General features: G+C 41.0%; 1 protein-coding gene across 7 annotated transcripts in view; it reads right to left on the bottom strand.

Annotated features, from left to right (window-relative positions):
* Nucleotides 1-1,065: 1,065 nt before the first annotated feature.
* The window catches only part of diaph2 (diaphanous-related formin 2), a 426,632-nt gene continuing 401,350 nt past the window's right edge, over nucleotides 1,066-26,347 (bottom strand). For all 7 annotated transcript variants that reach the window (XM_031302826.2, XM_031302828.2, XM_031302833.2 and 4 more), the window contains one exon: nucleotides 1,066-4,306. In XM_031302826.2, the coding sequence (XP_031158686.1) occupies nucleotides 4,242-4,306 (65 nt within the window). In that variant the 3' untranslated portion in view covers nucleotides 1,066-4,241. The remainder of the gene's footprint in view (nucleotides 4,307-26,347) is intronic.

The raw sequence follows: 26,347 nt of genomic DNA, 5'->3' as shown, positions 1-26,347 counted from the left end.
GATTTTAAGGTCTGAAAAATCATTAAAAAGGGCAATTTATCTGGATATGTATTTTCAGACTCTGTAGTAATTTCCCGAACCTGCCATTGGACATGACAGCATTATCACTTTGCCTTTGACACTGTGCAAGATAAAGCAGTGGGGGCACCAAGGTCCAAATATGTTGCTTTTATAGGTAGGAGCTGTCCCATTCATCATATGCTTACACGTAGAGCTCTCTGTAATCCCTGTCCATAAATCAGCGAGGGGCAGGTATCTTCTGCACTGCCACAAAGTAAACTGAAGGTGTGATTTTAGACTTGAGTATTTAGAAAAAAACAAAAGGTGCAGTACTTCTGACGTGTGAATAAGTAACTGCATAAAGACATAGATGCAAGACAAAAAGACACAGTATCTTTCAGAAATCAGTTTATATAACAAAGTGGTTATTATTTAGTATCATATTCCAATACATGTTCTATGGAAGGACAGTGTGCATAACCATTTTTTTTTTCTTGTTCTTAAGGATACAAATAAACTTAAAATGTTACAAATATAAATGTTTCTTAAGACAATAAATCATACTCAATGACAACAAGGAGGGTAGGCAGGGATATGGCAGCTAACACATCATGGTCGGACAGGATTTGTCAACAGTTATGAGCGTTGTTTGTTGATTCAGCCGCAACTGGTCTTCGACAAATCAATAGTAAGCACTCACAAAGTAGGAAAGAACTGGATATGTGGCAGCTGAAACTATTTACCAAAAGAAATACTTTGCAAATAGTTCACTCTGTTAGTGGCAATGTCGTATTCAAACATCTCAAACAACTCTTCCTCTGCGTGAGCCGAAATATCTTGTGAGGTAAAGTGCAGTCATTAAGTGTAAGTTAGATTGCAAACGTTTCTTTTAATTAAAGCGCTTGCCACCATTCACCACCAAAATGGCACCTTTTACAGTTTTTTTGATAAATCTTTCATACCCCTGCCTCCTCATTCTTACAAGTTACAAAGTCATATCACCGGTTCAGGTTTGTTAGTCACAAGCTCAAAGACAATGGGATTATTGGCCAAAACACAAAGAGGCTTTTTTTCCACACTAAAATGATGGAACAATTCAGGTTCTTTGACCTGAAACACTCCTGCTATTTTTCTATATAAATACATAATTATGAGTATCCTAAAATATGGTAAGGGGGTGGGGTGGGGGGGGGGGGTACAACAGTCACTTACAGGGATGATAAAGAATGTTTTTGTAGAAGTTACTATAGTATTTTCATTGTAGAAGTTTCTCTTATATTTGAAAATTGTCTGCTCTGCTTTTATTAAGATAAATCATTTTACCGTTCATGTTTTTTCAGTCACTGCTTTCTAGGCATTTTATCAATTGAAATGGCAAAACCTAAAGTTTTATGATGCATTTTTCCTATTCAGTTTTGGGTTGCATCAATTGTTCATAGTGATCACTGTTGCAGGAAAGATGCATGATCTGAAACTTCTACAATTGCTAACACCCTAGCTCTTAGCTTATTACGTTCTACAAAGGCATCATCACAAAATGTGTTTTTTTTTTTTACTCCAAATAAATTACAATATTTGAGTGTTTTTGATAAGAAATACCACATGACTATCAATTTGTAATCACATCAAAATCTACTTTGAATGACTTAATTGGATCAATCTATTAAACAATAGTTAAAATAACATTTTAAAAAAATCTAGTTTTTATGGCTGTACAATCTTTCGCATACATTGACAAAAAGATACCTGCACTCTTTGATATACAAAAAAAGTAAAAATACATGATTTTCTGTCATTGTATGTGGAGAACTGCGTTTTCCCAAAACCAAAAAAAGTTGGCACATAAAAAGAAATCCGATTTGAATTTTATCAAGATAACGTTTTAAGTCAAATTGTCAACCACAAATCAATGGTTGTTTTGGCATGTACAGTATCCATTCAGAAAAACAACAACTAATGTCACAGCAGACACTGGTATTCTTGATTGAGTCTTGATTCTGATAATCAATACTTTACTAAACTGTACAGGCGTGGTGGTGTTGAGGACAGAGGGCAAGTTGCGATTAGAAAAAGGAAATCACTGCCTTTGATGATACATCTCTATCTCTGCTGTATACAACGCACCCTTGAAACTCCTATCCACGCAGAATCCCTTATGCGGAAACCTCATCTCTATGCTCTCTCTGTGCGACTGCTCGAACCTTATGTTCGCAGAAGAATTATTGTCTTCTTAAATATGCAGACTTCTCGGTGCATTGTGGATGCACCTTGAGCCGAGATGATGTGTAAAATTGCATTTTTAGAAGCATGCAGGCAGGGAGAGGAGGCATCATGAAACAGACACATCACAAGCAGCACTGGCAGATTGTTTAAATGAAAAATCTCCATCTATACAGCCCAGGAGTCAAGCACACTGAATCCTATTCCGCCTGGGTTCCTGTTCCGATTACTGAGCTGGCATGGCACACACGCACACACACAAACACACAAAAAGCCTAAAGCAGAGCTATGGTATTACTAAAGTAACTTGTGGTGTGGTAAAAAGGGTCACTTACAGTATGCTTTAAGTTTTGGCTAATTGGAGGGCATTTGGAGACTCACTTACTAAGACAAGCATCATTTTTGTCTTCTGTGCCCCTTAGTCTATTACTATAGTCATGCTCACTCCGTGTGGATTCAATGGTTGTTTTTAGTAGCATCTGCTTACAGTTTAGGGCAGTAAGGGAACAGGGCTGCCCTAGGCATGAATATATGAATAACTAGTTCACGTGAATAAACTGTGACAGTGGGTCCTTACAGAGGAACAAAGCTTACAGCAAAGTTTGAACTATTTTGTACACAAACTCCAAGCATTAGGTGTTTGTTTCGATGCTGAACGGTATGAACAAAATACGTCCTGTGTTTCATATAAGTCTGAAAACATTTTGCCCATTAAAATCTCAGCTGTGATTTTTTTTAAAGCAGCTTAGCCCTGTTTATATTAATAACATGTCTGTTCGAATGGTAAAATATGAACAAAATGTGTTCATATGACACTATGTTTAACATGTCTTTTTTTCTACAGAGCTTGTTTTTGTTTAATATTTTTGAAAATGGGGGAAAAAAAATAAAAAGAATTGCTGTGGGAATTCTAAGTAGCGTGACCTTTTAACCATTGGTCTCCAAACAGAGGGCATTACTGGACTTCTTTTTAGAGCCTTCGTATAAAGAAAAATAAATACACAGATTGAAATAGATTAATATATAAAACGTTGTTATACCTTTGTACAATCAACCTTTCCCCACCGAAAACCTGTGTGTCTGCAGAAAAGGTCAGAGGGTCGTGTTAGCGCCTCTCGGCAGTTATATGCATTTAGAAATGTGTCAGTCTCTCATGTTAACAGCAAAAGCAACCTTGGGACAGAGATCAGCACCCGAAGGCATTGGTTAGATATTACACAACTAAAAATAAAATGCACCCTGTCAAAATGAAGATTACAATTTCTAGATCCATGAGTCAGATGCTCTGAAATATCGGCGCAGACAGGGGCCAGGGTCTTGTTGCTTTGTGGGATATGTAATGAAATTAAATGATTCATGTGGACTCTTTGTACATTTACTGGTAAAAATTGGCTTGATGTTGGTTGAAGGAGGGATTGACAGAAAAAACAAAAACATTTTAAGCAACCCTTTTCCGTGAAAAGTTCAGAGACTTATTGAAGAAAACGTCAGCAGGTTGTTGGCTTGCCAACATGGGTGTTGAATCCCCGTCTTGCATATTAAGGACAGCTGGCCTGCTGCCTCTTTGCTGAATCTACTGTGTGTGGCAAAATGTCTATTATCAAAACACTGCATGCTTTGTGTCAAAACTGAATGTGAACTGTAGTGATTTCCAAGCAAAGAAAACCTTTCTTTAAAAACAGCAGCAGCCTTTTTTTTCGTTCTATAAATCAAAACCATCTAGAGAGGACATGGACATTTAGAGTGATGGGAAAGTGTTGAATAAATATGTAAGGCGTCAGATGAACAGCATGAAAATGAAATGTCTCTGTGTGATATACTGTAGATGCTTCAGTTCTGTGTGGATTCTTTATGCGTTTTTGTTCCATACTTGTTGCTGTGTGTGTGTGTGTGTGTGTGTGTGTGTGTGGGCACGCGCGCTACAGTGATTGGTGGTCTGTCCCTCCTTCAGATGTCTTCCAGGTCTCCACCTCGCAGGCCTCTTTGGCACTTATCTAGCGTCTTGTGGTAGGCGCGAGCGATCATCGAGCTTGGTGGTTTGTGTTGTGGCGTGAACGAGACCTTTCCAGGACTGCGCGGCGGTTGTCTGTTCAGAAAAAAAGAAACAACAAAGAATCAGAAACAGAGTAAGACTGAGAAAGAACAAGAAAATGTTGTTACATTGATCCATACTGGCACGCAGGAGCTCAACTAAATGAAAGACTCTATAGAGAAACTATGGGAGGCAGAGAAAAAAGATGGAGTAGGAGAGAAGAAACAACATGAGACAAATCCAGGCTGATTGAGAGCGGAGCAGCAGGGGAGGACGGAGAAACAGAAGAAGCTGCTGGAGTTAAGGTGCTTGTGTCTGGTGTCATAGTAACTCCATTCAGCTCCTGATCCAGGCTTCCACTCAAGAACCCCTCAACTCCTCTCAGAAGCAGCATAGGCACAAAGGACAATGTAAATGCACACATGCAGGCACACTCACAGTTAAACAAGTGGGGACTGAAGAGTAATAAGACTTCATATATGGTACAGTACATGTAAAGCACAGACAGGTAAAGAACAGGGACTGCAAGTCTTGTTTGTGTTATGCAGTCATTAGGACAGATTCTGAAACATGTAAAGCCCAGTTCACATCAAAGATTTGCGATGAGACAAAACAGTTTTAGAAAGTTGCAAGGAAATGTTGCAGCGGTCTGAACTTGCCCGTCTCATTAAAACAAAGCCAGAGAAATAAAAAGTTGTTTTGGTTATTTTATCACTACTAGAAATTGCAACTGTAGCAAGTTTCTCTCTATCACTATCCTCATTCATATTTTAAGACGCTACAAATTATATCCAGCTACAAAACAGCCTGAAAAGTCGGAACTAGGCTTTAGGATACCAAGCTATGATTTGAAAATGCTAATATGAACAAAAAGCAGATTGAATTAAATCAGAAGTAAACAATAAAAGTTTAAAGTGGCTGCTATACACCTGGTGATTAGCGGCAGTAAAGAGCACTTTGGGTTTTCTCAGTTGCCAGTTCTATGACAGAGTCATACAAACACTGCCTCCCATGCTATCCAACCATGTCTGCCCAGAAATGCCCATGGCAACCGCCGGGCAGCCAGGTGGCAGGTGGGGCTGGACAGAACCAGGAAACATAGCCATGGAGATGACTGCAAGCACACCCACACAGGACTCCCTGGTGTTTCCAAGCGTGCTGCCACCACTATGCCCATTATTCAGTGCCAGCTGTAGGGTGCCAGGCGTCCTGGGCTGGGTGTTGTTTAATGGCACTTGCTCCATCCATCATGTCAGGTAATGAGCTGAGAGTGACTGTGATGGCTAGGAACACATTCACAAGCATGTACATGCATGCGCACGCACACAACCACAGTAGAGAACAGAAAGCACTCCTTCGGATTGGATACAAAGCATCATGCAGATGGTGCACAGGAGGTGAGAGCGAGAAAGGAAGTAAAGAGGGAGGGAAGGAACAGAAAGAGCGAAAGGAAGACAGATCGAGATGTAAAAAAAAGGTTCTGCTTCCTTCAGTTTAACATACATTCATATACAGCAGGTAATCGTTAAAGCTAATATTCCGGCAGCATATCCAAAAACATCATCACTTTTTATCCATGCATTCATTTTTATATCCTGTAAACAGGACTTATACAATCTTTTTCTTTTCAAAACAAACATAGTACGAAAAAAAAGAAAAAGAAACAGGGACAGAATTGAAAAGAAAAAAGTAGATCATACACTGTTCATCCCTGCCAATCATTTGCAAGCCCAATTGCTGTAACCTCATTTCTGGACAAGCAGTCCCCTTTAACCCTTAGCATAAAAAAACAGAGCTGGGAGAATACAGACCCTCTGTTTATAATGCTGGCTCTTCTTGGGCTACATCGATTACTGTAAACGGGATGGGAAGAAAATACAGCGGAAAGGATAAAAAAGAAGACCATGCAAAAAGACTTACCATAAATGAATTGGGAGATAAATAAAATCATAAAAGAAGAACTGGAACAATCCACAAACAGATCTATAAAAAGTACAACTACTGGGGGGGTTTGAATAAAGGCTGCACTAATACTATTTTTTCAACAAGTACAACAATATAAACATATTACATACAGAATACCCGCCATTAAATCAACCTTTTAAAACAGTTTCTCTTTTTTTTCGAAATATAACGCTCTGTGATTTGTATCAAGTGATTTGATCACAGTAAACTATAACCGGCCTACATCTTGCTATCAGCCCTATGCACTAATACTGTGCATTTAACAACATCACACAGTTGTTGTTGTTGTTGTTGTTGTTGTTGTTGGCTTTGCTATTTGAAGAGGTAGCCATTTGTGTGCTGTGTAAACTGAAAACAATGCAGACCATCAGTGTGACCACTTGATGAAACCCCACAACATGTATAGCAGGCTGCTTTTTGTGGACTAACAAATGTAAAGTGCCCTTTTGGGGGCTGCCTAAATACATGGGAAAGCTTTCGTCAATCACTTCACTGCAAACTTCCAGCAAAATGCATCTCCCATCAGAGAATCCTTGAATGGAAATCTATTGGCTTCTCATAAAGACTTTTCTATTTCTATCTTCAGGTGCATACAAGCCCATCTTTTCCAACCCCACATCAATCTACCACAACAATTGAACAAACAGCAGCGATTTCTACTGGGAGAGAAACATTACTACTAGCCTCTACTGAATTGAATGCTTTAAAAGCGCGCACACGCACACGCACACGCACACGCACACACACACACACACACACACACACACACACACACACACACACACACAGAGACTGGGGGATAGGAGGAGAGAGCTACACAAAAGACAAACTCTACGGTTATTTGGAGCACTGATTGCAACTCTTTTTACTTGCATTGGCTTTGATGACTTCTTTACCTGCTTCTCCCAGCGGCAACATCTTTCCGAGTTACAGTAGGCACGACACAGAGGAGCACAAGAACAGGAGAAGAAATTTACAAAAGAAGAGCAGGTATTCCATGTTACAGCAGGGAGATGTTTGCATACCAGAGCTTAATTAAATGCTGGCACAGTTTCTCAAAATGTTACTAAATGCACTGAGGATTTCAATGTGGGTGGGCAGATGACGGGGGAAGTTACACACACCCACACCTACACACTATCTCTTTCTCTGTCTCACATACAGAAAGAAATACATTGTTGCTTAAGTGTTCAAGCGGTGCACAGAAAAATGGCTCAATGCATTGCTTTGAGGAAGTCACAAGACACACACACACACACACACACACACACACACACACACATCCTTGCATGTATATCATGATGATCCCTGCCACAAGGGAGAGGCTCTGAATAAGACAAGGGTAACAGGAGGAGGAGAGGATGCCAAGATTACTAAACAGCTAAAGCAGAGGCCTTAAGCCGGCGCAGTCAACTCCAACCTTCTTCTGACTGTTTGGAGGGCCTCCAGTGAGATGTAATTTCATGTTATGATAGAGCCACAGTTTTCCCAGTGGATTCCCCAAAAGAGATTAAATATCATAATGACTATTGTGTTACTGTCATCTTTGGCTAATTATGTGGAATTACATCATGATAAGGCTCTATGATCCGCAAAAGAAGGAAAAGCTGCCAGTCATTCATCAAACGCTTTCAGCATGGGACATGATTTGACAAGAATTGTCTCCCAGTGGCCAATGTAAACAGGAAGACTTTTGGGGGGATTATGCAATGTTAGTTAAACATTGTCTGGGTAGCATCAGACCCTGGGCCAACATCTAAACATGGTACTCACATTCATCAAGGCCACAATAACAAGGTCAGGCTCACATAATCACCCATTATGTGTGTAAATAGCTGCAGCAGGCAAACAGGATGCATCATAACGCATGACTGGAGCTGCATCTATTTCAGAATATCTTTGCAAATCATGCATTCACTGTCTTTTGTGCTAAACAAGTGAGGAACAACATTATTTCTCTGACATGTCACTGCCTTTGTCCCTCTCAGAGTCGCTCTGCACTTCATATTTTGATGAGATAAAACATAATAAAGGTGATTAAATCTCTGCTTGCTGCGCATCAACATGTTGTGTTTGCTTCTCTGTCGGAAAGGGAGAGCGTCTGCAGCACTAGCAACAGCAACAGCCGCAACCTTCTATCACCTCTTTTCATCTCCTGCACCTCCCTTTTGCCTTCCCCTCTGCCAGCTTCCAAGCTACAGAGTAATGGAACTCCCTACACAGAAACAAGATACGATGTATAAATGGGATGCAGAGGGAGAGAAGCTATTTCTTCCTACTGAAAGTTATGGGCTGGGTATCGCAAAACTACAGTCGTGGCAAACACAGCCCCTCGTTCACTGGTAAGAGTAATCACCCCCACACAAGGAGCAGGGTAGGGGGAAAAATAGTGCAACTGAAGAAAAGGTGAGTTCAGTTGTGGAGAGCTGGAAAAAAGAAGGGGACGATACTGATGGTGGGTCAAGAAAGAAAGAGTGTTGGTGACCCTTTTCAATCTGATTTTACACACACACACACACACACACACACACACACACACACACACACAGACACACACACACACAGACAACAAGCATCTCAAATGTATACAAACCAGATTAGAGGATTAAAAGCCCAACATGCTTTCTCTTGGCTACTGTTATATATATATATATATATATATATATATATATATATATATATATATATATATATATATATATTAGGCTCATTGTTTGTTTGTTTTTCCTCAACAAAAAACCCCAGATTGATTTGAACCAAGCATCCAACAGTTGTTTTTCCTGCTGCAAGAAGACACTGTAATTTACAGTAAACAAGGTCATCTGGTAACAAAAACTGAAGAGAAAAAGTATGATTTTGAGGTAGTTTCTCTAAGCATATCAAAAACAAAACAAAAACAAAAAGTAATTATTGAACTATGTAATGGTTGAATTACAAGTGGTATTTTTTAATAAATTTTTTCGTAGTAATTTTGTAATCAAAGTATCATCTGTTTCATTCTAATTATACGTTAGTGTCCCACATTAATGGGGAAATATTTTAAATGTCGCTGCTTACAAACATGTAGTATTGCCATCGCTGTGATTTATTAATGCCTTGCAATTCCACTCACAAGGAAAGTACAGGCTTACACACACTACAATATTTACTTGGTCTCACATAAAGGATGTACACAGAGCTTTTCAGTGTTTCAGCTGATGTGTTCCAGTTTGGGGAGGGTTGACTTTTAATATTTGGTTTTATCAAATTTACTATATTGATGTATCTAGTTTCTCTCTATTGATTCCCTATATGTCCTAGAATGACTTTCACAAATTCCCCGGGTAATAAACATTACTTTCAAAGACTGTACAGACTGTACTGTACGTGGCTTATAGATTATATATATATATATATATATATATATATATATATATATATATATATATATATATATATATTTAGCTAGCCAAACTGTCTGTGAACACAAGGACTGCATCTGCGATCTTCATTGTCAAAACAAAACATGCTTTATGACTGCATTGTATTACAATCTGTGGAGGTTTATGGAGAAACTGTTCTCTTTGACTTCTCTCCCTTGTTTAACTGTATATTACCAGCTATTTTTTTTTTTTTTTTGGCTGGACCATAGGACCAGCCCTATAACTTAAAAACTCTGTCACTGAGTGATGAAGTGTGATGAAGTGTGAACTTTCAATTTCACAATTTGATTACATTTTCAATTTTCACTTTACACTAGATGCCAGAAGGATTCTTTACAACACGAGTCTGAGTACATCAGAGTTAACAAGGTGCAATTGGATGCACCATGAGTCTGACGAGGGGCACCTGAATGCACAAAGTCCTGTCAGAGCCCACAGGCTTTGGTTTTTTTTCTCTTTACATTCACATAACTCACAGGGAAGGCAAATGTTGCCAGTGGCCATGGTGTCTGGAAAAGTGCAGCTGCAGGCTACCGGTTTGTGTCTTTAGCTGCATGCTACCGCCCGGTAAGCTACGCTGTACGTGTTGTTTTTTTCTGGACCTGCGCAAGTAGGCGGGGGTAGAGAGAGAGGAATAAATTCTAGGGGAATAACCAATACTGTTTTTGATTTCAATAAGCCAATTTGAAAACTCATTTTGAGTGATTAAAAGTCAAAATCATGACACCATAGACAAATAAATCACAAACAGCATTGACACTCAGCGATTTATAAATAAATATATAGGGGATGTTATATTGATATATATGATATTTTCATCATGACATAAAAATCAGGGGACTTGAAACTCCAGATGAACAGCAGGGAGAGGGGCAGGAAAATGAAACGGGTTGGCAAGCAGGGGAGGCATATTTGATCATTTATCAGAATCAGATCATTTATATCATATATAATATTGTATGTCTTCTTTATCGATTATAATAGATTATCAGTGTGTTTTCTTGCAAAATTCGCTCATGGCCCACAGAAAAAAATAGATGAGACACCGAAACAGAACAGAGAAGAATTCAACAGTAAAGTGAGTGTGAGGTGGTAGTAAATGTACAGTGTAGGTTTCATTTTATCCATGAATAAATGCTGCACCTCATCAAGATCAACATTTGAGGCTGTGGTTCACAATTGTCATGGAGTGACCTAGGTCTGGTTTGTTTAACAAAGTAACTGATTACAAAAATAAAATGTAGGTGAGTAATCCAGAACAATCACTTGTTGAAAATATGATTACATTGAAAAGCTGTCCTCAAATATTCATCTCAAACGAATCGTTACCATGTAATGTGATGCTACTTCAGTACACAAGAAACAAATATTACTGGGACCACTACAGATGAACATTTAATATCTATATTCACATTATAGACTCCACCGCTGACTATCCCTGTAACATTTTGGCCACAATTAAGCACATTGACCATAAAGCCATATACTAGGTTTTGACCTAGTGTTGTTTTTAGTAGGTATCACCTAAATGAGGGGAGTGTACAAATGTCAGAGGATCTGAGAGCAAGGGGCTGCAATCTGGTGCTTGATGTGTTTTTTCAGCGTGCTATACAGGCAGAGGTGATCAGAATGGCATGGAAGAGGGAAATGACAGGAAGACAGGAATGGATAAACATGCTGAGGCAAGATACTGAAATGTTCCCACTCTCTATGTTTCTCACTCCCATATGCCACACTGTCTCACATTTTCTCTTTTAATTTATTTCTCTTGCCCTCCCCTACTTTTCTCTTTTTAATCCTCCTTATTACTGACATTACCTCCAATGTTTACAACAAAAAGCCGACCGCTTCTAAACATCCAGGAAGCACAGAAAACAATCTAAACACTGACAACATATTTAAACCTGAAATGGACACTACATTTTATAGTATTCAGATAAGGCATGCATGTTTACAAGTTCATGTTCCTGCTTGACAGTTTGTATACAGCATTTGGAGGAAAAGTGAGTTTAGCTGACAGTCTGTTGAGATAAACGGTAATGAAGAGAGGTTCACAGAGAGCAGGGTGGTCATAACACATGCAATCGCTTTTGACAGCGCAGGGATGTGGTTAATTTTTCCATGCTTCTATCACCACTCTATCTCAGTGGGTACTGTGATGTGCATGCTTGGTAATACTGGTGACTTACCCAGATAGTGAATACAGCCCCCCCCCCCCCCCCAACAGCCTCTCAGAACTCTATCCTTGGATTCCATTTAAGTTCCAGACTTTCTTTGACCAAACAGTTTGACGAAAATGGCATCAGGGCTGAGTTTCCTGCTACCGCCATGCTTAACAACTCCCCCCCCCCAACTCCCCCCCCCCCGTTGATTGCAACTAGCCCCATCAGATATACTGTGCATAAATGCAGCCTATTTCTCTGTCATGCTTCCACATGTACAGCACATAAGAATGTGCACACGTTCACCTACTATACCTAAACAACCCCACTGAAAACAGCTTGGTCTGAGTAAAATCTTCTCTCTGCTCGGCACAAAAAATGTTTCAGGAAAGTAGGAAATCACTGTACATGTTCAGATACAAATGCGCGTGAAGTTAAAAAAAAAAGTAGTTTATCTTCTCAGGGGATAAGCTTTGACGGGTCTCTACATGGACAAAATAGCAGGAGAGAAGAAAAGAGGTTTTGTGCGTGTTCATGCAGGTAAAACCTGTGTGTACTATATGCACTTTAAGCTCTGCATGAATCTATGTGTGTGGTAACCTCAAAAAATCCTGTCGTTCTTTTTGAAGCTTGGCTAACATTTGTTTTGAGAGTTTTGATTGAAAACAACAAGCCTGACAGACTGGTAGCACAGAATCCTCATCGGGCCCCTAAGGTTCAGAAATCTCCTTATAATATCTCTGCTTGACTTGATTCCTCAGTCACGGAACAATGCCTCTTTGCATTCTGGGATGCAGCAGAGGCACACCCAGCCCAAAGAAACAGTTTTGCGATCGATCAGTGCCTGGGGCAAAACTCCCATACATGATTGTCCTCTCAGCAGTCAAGTTTCAGGAGGCAGGCTTCAACCTAACTATAACCATGAAAGAAAACAAATATCCCTGAGAGTAAATTCATGAAACTGCTAAGCACTGCCCACCTGTTTGCCTGCTGTTTGAGTTTACTTTTCAGTTTTGACATTATCTCCTTACTTTGGCACAACACTCTGGTGATATTAGGATGTGCTGTACATTATGTGCTGTATAGGGAGCAGGAGCATTTCCACTACAATTAAACATGAACTCTACGGCTGCAAATGACAATTGTTTTCGTAATCCATTAACCTGTTCTTTATTGTTATTAATTGTTTGCTCTATAAAACATCAGATATTATTAGATTATATCCCTATATCCCAAAGTGCAAGGTAACATCAACAAATGTCTTGTTTTGTCCAACCAACAGTCACAAACCTCAAAATATTTAATTTAGACCAAGACAATCATAAAATTGTTACATTTGACAACCTGGAACCATGCTTGAAAAATGTTATCACAATAGTTGCAGATCATTTATCAGTAATAGAGTATTCATTGCGGCGCTAATTGACGGCTTCATTTGCTCGAGTATATAAGCAGTGTCAGAATATGTACACTAGATTGAAGCTTTTGATTAGGGGCTTCACCAGCAGCCTGAGACTTTGACCACAAGGCATGCAGGCACCATGGAGAGCACAGATGGGGCCTGTAGCAAAGGCCTGTGTTTCACAGGCCTGAGCCAGGAGAGAGAGTAATCCATCAGGCCAAGGCACTGTGGTGCCTAGGGGGGCCAGTCACTGACCCTATAACACTGATTGGGCCTCTGTGGGAGGCCAGACCCCCTGACAACATGGACATCAGTGTCTGGCTTGCTCCACTGAGGCTTGATCTGAACTGGACTGAGCCAAAACAATGACCTGCTTCTGTTTGGATTCTGTGGGGGGAACCATGTATCTAGATCACAGATAATGTTCTGCAAAAACATGTTGTCTACAGTCTAAAGTTGCTTATTTAATATCTTAACTAAAAACACTTCACATCTCAAAGTAGGTCAACCTAAAGAATACATAACTCGTCTATAAATGTTCAACTCCTGTCAACCCTGAAACTGGCATTACTCGACTACTATAATTACATTGTGCTTTAGTTAATACAGTGTAAAAGTTAAGATGATGTGATAGGAATCAAATTACTTTATCCAACAGTCTTCTGATCCGACAGGGTCAGAGACAGCATCAGCCAGACGAGCGGCTGGAACCTGCAGCAGCCAAGGCAAGCCACATGATTGACAGGTGAACGAGTAAACAGAGAGATAGTTAGACAAATGGAAGCTAAGATATACTTTGACAGACAGATGGGAGCGTAAATGGATGGTTTGGCAGCATGATAAGGTAAATAGGCTGATGGATCACAAAACAAATGGGGGAGGAGGAAGGAAGAAAATAAAAGAGAAGAAAAGAAAAGAATGCCTGCCTGCAGACAACAAAAGATAGAAAGCCAGATAGTTTGATGAACACAGATGGATTGTGTTGATACACAGGGAGGTGGGGCAAGATCGATAGATGGTTTTATTCTATTTGCTTGGCAAACTGGAGATTTGATGTGGCTGGTATCAAGGCGATCTGCTTCTGACGACGCCAGGCATGACTGTTACAGATGGCGCGATAGTGACACATCTCAATCTTTGGCTAGCTGGATCAGTGCAGTCTATCTTCGCTGTAGTGCTCGCACCACCTTCGGTGTCATCACTTCTGAGTGTTATCAAAAAGGCATTGTGTGCAATGTATCATTTCCTATAAATTCCAACCCCCACACAGGATTTCAGATCACCAGGTAAAGTAAGGATGCCATGAGGTGTTAACCCCTGGTACTGGCAAGGAGTTGTAGCTTGGAGAGAATCAGGTCTGGGTGTCTCAAAATGGAGAAAGGGTAGGATTCTTTGCTTCTACTCAGATTTGAGAAAAACAAAATGGATGCCATGACAATCCGATGCCTCATTACTGCTGCTTGCGTTTATCATGTCAAAATGGAAGACAAGGGTATGTGAAGTTTAGAGACAAGGGCTCTCCTAGTTAGAAAGGTGGCTTTTCTCTGTGGCTGCTTGAGGGACATGGGGGTGCACTTCAACAGCCTTGATGAGTGTTGCAGGGCTTATAATAGACAGGAAAGGCCCAGAAAGCATGCCCTTTAGAGGTGCAGCATCTCTCACTGTCTGACAGCTTACAGGGCCTAGGTTGCACAATGACACCTTCACAGTGCTCTCAAGATGACACACAAACACATACACGCTCACAGGTGCATAATGCTCAGACACAGTCTCCGAAACACAAATACGTTTGGCAGCACACATGCAAAATTACACCCAAACATACATAAACTCATGCGTGCAATGCACACACTCACGGTCACGCACACACCTACACTAATCTTTCTGCGATGTGTAGATAATACCCGACAAGTTGAATCTCAGCATCATCCTGACAATATTAATACTTATGAAATAAGCCAGGCTATAAAAAACATCCTGCATTCACTCCAAAATGGGGGTTATGGAAACAAACATCTGTTTGTGCCATGTTAAGAAAGCAGTACAACTCCCTCACTGTAAACAAAAATATAGCTAAAGCCACATCTCTAGGAATAGTGTTGAATTTCTTTCAAAACCACATAGTAGGTGAAGAAGAGTAGTAACCAGAGGTGGTTGTTTGACGAACAGTTTGCAGTACATGTGTCAATCCAAGTATACAAGGAAGGGGAACACTGTCTATCACTCTGTTTTTTTTTTAATTTAATTCCTATTACTATTGCACTGAATTGTAGTGCTGTAATGGTTAGTTGAAAAAAATTGAATCAGTTGAGTCATTTGTTGAGACAAACATTTGATGGTTCGCGGTTTATCTCTCTTCTATAAAATAGCAAATTGAATATCATGACGTTTTAGAGTGTTGCTCTGACGAAATGAGCAATGATGTCAGTTTGGGCTCTAGGAACTTGCAATTGTTTTCTTTTTGTTTACATTTTTTATTGGTTTTCAATTAAATCCATTTGTAGCATATAATGGACACGAAAATGTAGGACAACTACATTATTTAAATTATTACAATTTTGAAAGTCAACAAACAAAACAATTCATCGGTTAATTGTAATTGACAGATTAATCAATAATGAAAATAACTGTTAGTTGCAGCTCTTCTGTATTGTATTGTAAAATAATAATCTAGTAATATACATATTCACTGTAGGTGTTGCTGACTGACTTTTAAACTGAATGAATGAATAATGAAAAAACAGGTACAGTCACTGAGTTACTGTTGTACATATCACATTAATAAATTACTACTTCTGCATCTGCTTCTCACTAACACACACACACACACACACACACACACACACACACACACAGATCATTATATAATCTATCTACAGTGAGTCCATCAGATTAAGATGTAGAAGGCAAAAATGTATTTTAGACAGTTTACTACAAAGTGACATTTTTGTCATTGATGGGCGAGTTCAATGAGTTCTTCCTCATAGAATCTGCAACTGGTTAGACAGCTGCTACAAGTTTTCCAACAACAATCCAAGCCGCCATCCAATCTCAGGATTCTCTAGGACCCCTCACCACTGATGCCTTACCCAAATTAATAAAACATGGTGTTGTGTGTTATTTATTTATTAATTCCCCTTTCGATATGTCCCAGCGCGCAGTGAGAGTGGTGGTGGAGATCATAGAAGGCTTTACATGCCAGCAGCTTTGCTCTCTCCTCCATGCCATCACCATCAGACCCATTTGGCCATGTGAAGATGCTCCCTTCTGTTCACATGGGGGGGAGGGGGGGGTGCTGCTTCCAGAAAGACTTTTCACTTTCTGTTTTAATATAAATCATTTATACTGAGAGATGCTCCCTTGTGTACACAAAACACCACAACCCTTCCTGCAATGGGCAACACTTTGCTACCTTCATGTTTTTGCTTGTCCATCGCGTGTGTGACTGTCAATGTGAGTTTCTGTGTACACAACTTAAAGTAGAGGTGGTAGATGCCGAAAATACAGACATACTGTTTCTTCTTGTAACCTCTAAATCAAATCTTTTTAAATAAATGTTTTTTCAAATTAATTGCAAGAAATACAAAAAAGCTTTAAGAGAAAGGTAGCAATTTATTAAGGTTGCAAATGTGTCTGTGCATTGACTGATAACCCCACTTGTAGTCATGTGGGAGTCAACACTAATGGATCTATCTTCCCTAACAACATCTGACAGTCACTGTCTATCAGAGCTTCGTAGTGTCTATGTTTCTGCGTTTATATTGTGAATATTCACTGTGTGCTTATACGCATGTCTGCTATTGTCCAAGGGAAGTTTTGTGGTTTTTTTAACCGCCTGCAGGATGACTACACATACCCACAGACTAGACATCTCAGGCGACAATGGATGTTGTGTGAATGAAAAATGTATGTGTCCCCTTCACTTATTCATTAAGAAGGAAGATTTTTCTGCAGGGATGCCCTCCGGAGATGTGGCACTCACATACCAGGCGGCCCGCCGCCACTTTACCCACAAGGTTTTCAATAAAACAAGCAAACAACACAATTCCAACAGCTATAAATAAGTGATCGTTCCTGAATAAAGTGCTGTACACAGAGCCCCTCACTGAGGCCACTCATCACACTTTAATGGGGACCTGTACCGGCCAAAGTTATTTCTCTCCTCGCTCCCTCTCTCCTTCTTTCTATCTTTCTCAATCTTTGAGCAGAGTGCGGGAACAAAGTCAGTGGAGGTAGATGAAATAGGAGAAGCAGAGTCGCATTCAGATCATCATGATGCCATCACCTGGCTCAACACTAGTTAAGATACAGCACTATCTGTTTTATGATTTATGAGGCTATCAACAGCTCTTTCCTCCCCCTATCCCTCTTTCTTTCTCCCTCTCTCTCATCTCTTTCACACACAAACAAACACACGCAAGCACACACAAACTCCTTGAGTTTCCTTCCCAGTTATTTTCTCTCTTTCTGGAGACAGGTTGTTCACAGCAGTTTGAACATTCAGAGTGTGGGCTCGCCAGATGCTTGGGCGTCTGTCAGCGGTGTTCTATTGTTAGCTAGTTTTTGATAAGATTTACATGGCAGAAAAGCCATCAAATAAGATATACTACTGAGAATATGAAGGGATCACACCTAATCCGCACACCTGCGTCTTGGCAGTGCTAAGTCTCTTTTCTATCCAGACCAACACACATGCGCGCCGATACATGCAACCGCCCACCAACACCCACACAGTCTGCAAACTTAGAGAGAAAATCTGGGAGTTACACAGCAGCTTGAGTGTGATTTAGATGTGGGTTTTCCCGGGGCTCAAAGGCTTACAATTATCATACTTGTTCAAAAACTAACACACATATAGTACAAGACTCAAACTTGTGCACACGCACGCACGCACGCACGCACGCACGCACGCACGCACACACACACACACACACACACACACACACACACACACACACACACACACACACACACACAGCAGTATTGTATTTTGTGTCTTATGGTCCCTCACCAGCAAGCAAAGGACATTATATTTTCAATGAACCTGGGGAATTTACATAAATTTAGGCCATCCAGTTGTGGTTCCTGTTGTTGTCTTGACATTTGCAAAATGATGTGTCAAACCAAGTTGTTGCATTAGATTATACTCATCTAATGCGCTTAACCGTTCGTTCTTAAGGTGAAATTTAAATGTGGACAGTGGATGCACTAAATTAACTTTTACTTTCAGATTTAGTTCCTGGGGCCCTTTACTTACTGGTACTATTTGGCTAAAAATGGCCATTGTACTTTTCTTTTTCTTTACTTGTACTTGGTTGGCTCTGGTGCGGACATTGCTTTCACACACGCGCACGCACAGATACACAAAGACAGACACACAGACACTCGCAAGCAAGCAAGTGTGCGCACGCACGCACACACACACACACACACACACACACACACACACACACACACACACACACACACACACACACACACACACACACTGCACCTCAAACCTGTGCTGATTAGAAAAGAACTGGGTCACTTGTGCCTGGCTAGTGGCACTTTCTGCTTTGGCCCTATAAGCCCCTCGGTTACCCAGAATCCCTTGGCATCCATGTCAGAGCCAGGGCCTGCGGCAACACACCTGTGTCCACACTTCTTCACTGGGATCAATTAGCATTAAAGTTTCAGAGCTGCTCTCCCACAGTGTGGACATAGTGTACACTGGAGGGGTACAGCCAGAGAACATCCACAGAAAGTGACTGACAGAAACGTGAAGGGAGAGATAGATTTGTAGACACATGCCACAGCATCTGAAAGACACATACACAATTATTCCTCTGCTATTAACCCTATACTATCTGCATTTCTGGGTCCAGTTCAAGACTTCTGGGTGTTTCTCATGTGAAGACTAACAAAGAAATCACCACATATCACAGAAATATTTTCACTGCACACTTCTAAAACTTCCAAAGATTCATTCACACGCACATACTGTATCTCACATTCTATCAAGACCAACAATAGCAGGTCCAAAAGGACATGAACATGCGTTATATATTCTGCTGTGCCTGCTTTTACTGATCACTCTTCCTCCTCCGTTACACTGAATTTATCTCTCCTTGACTTTGCTAATGCTTTTTTTCTCACACACTTAAACAAGCTGATTGAACTTTGACTATATCATTTACTTGTGTAGAAATGCAGAAGAGTTTCAGTTAGATTCTGAAATATGATAGAGAAGTAGAGTTTTGAAATATGATCGAGAAGTAGAGTTTTTTTCCTGTAGGAAATGAAGCCAAATCACATTCCTTAAATAAACTCTAAGCACTGGTGTGAGAAAGTGTGACTTTATTGTGTGTATCTGTACTTTCCATTTTTATCATGAAGAATGTTTTGATTATAGTACCTATGTATATATATACAATAACCTTTCAAAATAGAAATGTAATTGTCACCAGATGTGTTCTTAACATTCAACGCCCTTTAATTCATGTTTGAGAAACTCTTATAGACCTTATGTTTTGTTATTCCACTCACAGACTCAGCATTATTATTTTAAAAAAAAATTATCAACATCTTTTTTGGCAGTTTTACAAGTCTTACAAACACAAGTGGACTCTAAGGAGGTCTTCCGTTCGAACTTGCAGTATCTATCTTTAAAATTCGGACTTATCCACCCACGGGTTATTGTTGTATTTCAACCTTTACTCTTCAAAAGTTTAGTTTGTGGCTCTAAACATCTTCTGTATGAGCTTTTATACTCCCAGGTACACAAAGTGTCACGTAGCTAGTCACCAGCAAACAGATAGTCAACAAGTAGGTGGTAGTGTTTGTTTTGAAGAGACTGTACAATCCTGGGGCTTTCTCCCTGGGGGGTTTTCCCACCACCGTGTGTCACTTTACACGAAGCATGGATGTGTTTGTCTGTCCCCGCCTATGTGTATGTGCGCCACAAAGGAAAAAGAGCACTGAGGCCAGCTGTACCTGTGCTGCCTCGTGGTTGTCTCTTGACAGTGCCCTTCACATCACAGCATGGGCCTGGACGTTGGATCTGACAGAAGTGACCTCCATGCCACATCACCCTCGCAAGACACACAAACCATTGCCTACACGCAAACATACGAGCAGCAAACACAGACAGACAGATCAACAGACACATCTGGTAACTCACTGGCATATATGGAGACGCAACACTGATTCAGACAAAACATGGTGGCCACACTAGACAAAAAATACCTATTGAGATATACTGTACATAAAATGTCATAAATTCTAACACATTCAAACGGTGTGCGACCACATACTGCACACCAAACTACCCCCCTCTGGGCAACTTAGCCACCCAAGCCCCCTGTCAGACAGCTATCAATAGGGATTCCAAAATAGTGGCTGCTAGACAGCATGGGTAAACAAAGAGGGGACGAAAAAAGAGCCTGATTCAAAGGCAGAGTGGGGACCTGAGCAGGAAATCATTTGCTGGCAATTTGTGACTCATTTCAAAGCGTTTTCTGTGGGGGTGCTTTTGACACATATGTAGTGATAGGGAGTTGGGTTGAAGGCAGTCTGGTTTGGTGGTAAACTTTGGCTTAAATATTTAAAATGTCAAACCGTTTGTTCTTTACAATGCTGCTCTTTCTAGATTATTGTTGGCAAATCAGAACTGGTGTTGCATGTGTCAAACACAAAGCAGTAATTGATGGGATTCAGTGTGGCACAATTCAGTGTGATTGATAGGGAGTGAAGGAAGCACTGAGACTTGCATTTTTCTCCCTCTGTAAATAATAAACAATATAGGGCACTTGTGGCACTGTGTGGAATTCAGTAGAATGATTATTTCATTTGGCATCTCTTTCCTAAACTCGTCAATCAGTACCGTTCTAACATAGCTACCTTCTTTAACTAATTTGACTTATCTTAATCCCCATAAACACAATGTCATTACAAGTAAATCCATTTCCTCAGCACTCTTTCCAACAGTGACATATTGTCCTGGCCTCCCCTAGGCCTAATTGAAATTAAGTTAGGTGACCTTTGGTGTGCCTATAGGGGCCTGCTTGTTCTACTAGCACCTTACTATATTTCATTTTCTAGAACCTCATAAATCAGCCTCTTGAACTGGGCCGCAATGATGGTCTCGACCTTTCTCATGACATTTCCAAATGGCCACATCCTCTACCTAGGATCATGGCACCATGGAAGGCACCCAACCATGGTATATGAAGATGAGAATGAACCCACTACACCAAGCACAGTTGGTGCTTCACAATCTGTGAAGAAACGCTTTAGAAACGATTTTCTAAGGACGCAATCTTAAATACTGAAAAAGCCTTATCAGTGTGGCCAGGTGGGCTTACATGTCCTTCACTTTAGCATGCTTTGAATGAGATCCTCATTGTATTCAAATCTACAGTGGCAATAGCATACAGTAGCTTTCCCTATTGTGTTGCTGTGCATGTACTATGTATAGTCTGCTGAAGAAATCCTGTGTGTGTGTGTGTTTTGTGTGTACTGCAGGGAGAGAAGTAAAGGTCCACTTGTGACAAGCCTAGTGGGAATAGGAACATCTGGTGGACCGGCTGCTCCTCTGGTTAACATGCTCCTCCTCAGTGGCCCCGACGACACACACCCAGGTACACATGCACACACATGCACATGCTGATGCACACACGTACATATGGACACAAACAAAGTCAGGTGCATGTACATATGTTTAAGTATGAGCAAAGACACACTCAGTCTCCTTTCCAGGCTATTTTTATCATATACTTCCAATGTATATAATGCAATCTTAGACTGTACAACAAAACTCTGCTAACAGTCCCCTGATCTAGACTTAGAACTAAAGTGGTAATATTTTCTATTATTTGCGAAGTACTTGTAAGCCTGTTTAAAAAAGTGCTATACCAATATATATATAAATTACTAAAGTTATTACTGTAAATCCACATTTAAAGTTATCTCACATAAATAACGGTCAATCACGTCAACAGACACCATTATCACACTGAGGTGATCTATCATTCATGGGATGATGCTAAAAAGCAACTATGTCCGATTTTCCCCAGATGCTCTTCAGAGCCGAATTAAGCCTGCATTATTGCTGGTGGAAAATGTCATGTTATTGGCAAGGTGAATCCTCCCCACTCCAACCCCTGTTCTTGATGTAGCTTTGCATAGATTTGTGCTGGCTCACTCCCATATCCACCCTGTAATCGACTAAATACAAAGCCATGTCTTATTTTATCTTTCTCGCTCTGTCACTTACGTACACAAACATATGTGCTTAAAGTCATCACTCATAGCTCTGCTGAGCTTCAGTGAAATGTCATCGCGGCTACAGTGGATGGAACACAACGTCAATTAACAGTTCTTTAAATAAGTAATGTTATAGGCAGAGGTCACATTACCGCGAGTGTGTGGTTGTGTAACAGAAGACGACACGAAGAGTGGCACCCTATTCTTTCATGAAAGGTTGAGTTACTTGATAGAAGTGGCAGCAGTCTTACTAGAATGATTGTTCAATGCCTCCGGGCCTGGCATTTGGCGCCCTAGGCGAGATTTTGGACTAATAACTCCGACCTCCCTTCACTCCCTTCCTCCTCTCTCTCTCTCCCTTACGCATGCACGCACACACACACACACACACACACACACACACACACACACACACACACACACACACACACACACACATATATATATTTGTGCTATGTCTGTGAGGGCCAAAATTGCATTTTGAATTCAAATGTTCAATTTACAATCCCACAACCTAAAATTCTCATAGCTCTAAACCTAACTCCTCCAGATATAACCAAACAAATTAACTTGGTAGAAGTCCTCATTTTGTCTGGTCCAATGAAACTAAGAGTACATGGACACAAACACACACAGCTAATCTCCAGCTTTTCTGCAGGCTGCAGCCAGGTCTCAATGGAGACATTGTGGGAGGAGACTACACTTCCTGAATGACCCTGCCAGCCTGAGGAACACTCAGCTGGTCTCCTGCCAGGGCCTCAGCACTCTTCCTTCACCAATCTACGTAATGGTGCGTGGTGTCCAGTACTTCAGAGAATGTACAGAGCATGCGCGCACACACACACACACACACACACACACACACACACACACACACACACACACACACACATTCAGATTTAAAAAAACTTGGAATCTGAACAAAAAATATCACTCTAGACTTATTGTAAGTGTTTACTTTCTCAGCTGTTTCTCACGGTGGAGGATATATTGATTTTCCCTTTCAGAAAAATAATACTGAAGAAGAAAGGAACATAAATAAAAGCAAGGAAACTAGAGAATGTTATGGAGAAGAGGAGGGAGTGAGGAAGGCATCAATGAAGAGAAGAAATTGCCAAACATGAAAAAGGCTTTTTAATGTTATTGGGAAACAGTAGAGAAAATAAGTCCAAACTCTTGAAACAAGGAGCTATTTTTACACCCAGCGCTCATGGCGCGATGAACCTGTTGGATATGCATCGATTTCCTTAATATTGAACAACACACCAGCATCAAAGTAGCTTGAGCGCTGGCCTCCTGTAGTTGACCATCACAAACACCCTGCACCCAAATTAATGAATCTCACCATTCTTCCCTGTGCTTATATATCTTCATCAATCATTTCCGCCAGGGAATAGAAGTTTGATTGTGTGCATACGTTGAATTTTATGTGTAAATACAATTGTATGTGTATAATAGACAACTTAGTCCAATAGTACAAGATGAAGATACATGGACATACAGTGATTAACAACGAGGAGTCACGAAGCAAAGTGTCAAAAGGGGCTTTCACATAGGGGACCCAGGCTCGGAGGGGGGGCAATCATACTTGGGCACAGTACAATTTAACGGCACCTAATATGAAAAGTTGTTGATGGATGCGCCATCTGTCCTGTCTGGGGTCCCCAGCAAAACCCTAGACAGGCTCCAGTATATCCAAAACTCTACCGCCAGAGTCCTCACCCACACCAAAACCTGGCAGCACATCACCCCAAACCTCATCCACCTTAACTGGCTCCCAATTAAGTCCCGCATCACATATAAAATCCTCCTTCTCACCTACAAATCCCTCCATGCCCTGGCCCCACAGTACCTCTCCGACCTCCTCCATCCATACACCCCACCCAGAAACCTGCAGTCCTCAGAGGCTGGCCTGCTTCCCATTCCCCACACCAGACTCTGTACCTTCGGAGACAGAGCCTTTAGTTTTGCAGCCCCATCCCTCTGGAACACCCTCCCTGCAGATATCCGAAATGCTACATGCCTGGACATTTTTAGAAAACTCCTCCATTAGCTTAGCCACAGTAATTCTGTAAAGTGTCCTTGGGTTTCATGAAAGGCGCTATATAAATAAAAGTTATTATTATTATTATTAAAGTAAAAGTCAAAGTGCCTAAATCGCCTCATTTTAAACTTCAAGTTATTGTCCGTAAGATTGTTTTATAGTTAATTGTCTGTTAAGTTCCTATCTATCAAAGAGTGAGTTAAAACAATGGTGATTGTGCATATGACCCACTGATGAAAGGGCTTGTATTTGCTGCCTTGTCAACTTTCTCGCCCGAAATTCAAATGTGCGGGCACACTGAGTGACGCTTTTTACGTCAGCCAGCAGAGGTTTGTCTCTTCCCATCTGCCAAGGTGGAGCTTGTCAGTACCGGTTATGCTGTGTTCCATTGTACTCGGAAATTGGGCACTTCCAACAAGGAAATATGCAAAGAAACGGTACATTAATCGGGCCGGGCGCCTACATTTCATTACTGCTGACTCACAATGGCGGACAAACAGACTGTTTAACTTTGAGTCCAAAGAAAAATAAACAAAAAAATAAACTCTGGTCTTTCCTCCATGTAATGAACCACCCTCTCTTTACAGAGTCGCTTTTCGAGACGAACATTCAGGAAATGACAACCAGGCTGTAAACCATCCGTAAAGCCTCAGAGCAGCTGAGCTCTCATCTCCGCCTGTAGCAACAGTCAGGGCGCCGCCAGCGGGTTCGGCAGCTCCACTACCCCGCAGAGAGCTACGGGGATCACCGTCACTTGCCATCCCTGACCTGCTCACCCACTCCCACTTCGCGCTTCGGGCCGGCTCGTGCCGTACCTTCGGGAGAAGGCAGCACCAACAACCCCCAATTATCAACAAAGGACGTGCATTTTTTTTCCTGCACTTTCTGATTCTCAGGTTGGTTTAGATGTTAGCACTGTTAGCCATGCAGTGTCAGCTAATAACGTTAGCAATCTATAGCGCCCGGGCCCACTCGGGTCGGAGGGGATGTTTGGCCCTTTCCTCCCAAAATACCACAAATAAAGGGAAAGTGGTGCGTGCTGCACGCTCTTCTTCGGCCTCCACTTCATCAGGTAATGTTTATATCACATTCTGCCTAAGTGGCTAGTAGGGTGTTTGTGTCACATTGTTAAGATGCCCACCGCCGCTCGGCTAAGTGCACTAACTTTACCTGGGCTTGGTGTGCACTGGCTAGCAGCTCTACTCGTTTGACTGCTAAAGCTACGTGCTAACAGTGCTAATACAGTAAACAGTGCTGGAAAACATCGCGCCTCACCGATAGCCTCGGTGAGTAATCCCGATAGCTGCGTTAGCACTGTTGACTGTATTAGCACGGTTAGCCACGTAAGCTTGCCACAGCTTCCCCGGCCCTAACAGCTCCACGGCTGCGCGTGTCCCCAAACGGCTCTTATCTTCATGGATATATTAGCTCTTAGCTCATCTAAGACTAAACTGCTATGTGTGTGGACTGGAGCATGTAAAGGCATCACGCAGGTAAGAGCTGCAGTCTACTGATGCCATTCAGTCGTTCATTTGTTTTTGAAAGTAACTCTGGGAGATGAAGTCCCAGAGGCATGCCTGCAATTACATCTTACCACCAAAGCTGCTGCTAGAAAAAATCTAACTCAAATCTTATGGACTATAACTTTAAGACATCTGGTGTTGCCCTCTTCAATGGTCTATTCAACTGAGTCTCTGTGGGCAGCACTTAAGACATGTTAAAGTCATACAGGCATGTTCTTTAAGTAATGTTTCTTTTTGAACCTTTTGTTTGTCCTCAGTTAATTAAACACAACTTATTATTTTATGTTCTTTGGTAAATGGCAGTGGTTTGTCACAATAATGACCTCTGAGG

Source organism: Sander lucioperca, chromosome 1, assembly GCF_008315115.2.
Source record: "Sander lucioperca isolate FBNREF2018 chromosome 1, SLUC_FBN_1.2, whole genome shotgun sequence".
Lineage (NCBI taxonomy): Eukaryota > Metazoa > Chordata > Actinopteri > Perciformes > Percidae > Sander > Sander lucioperca.
Note: the sequence above shows the minus strand (reverse complement) of the source record. Positions and strands in the feature narration are given on the sequence as shown.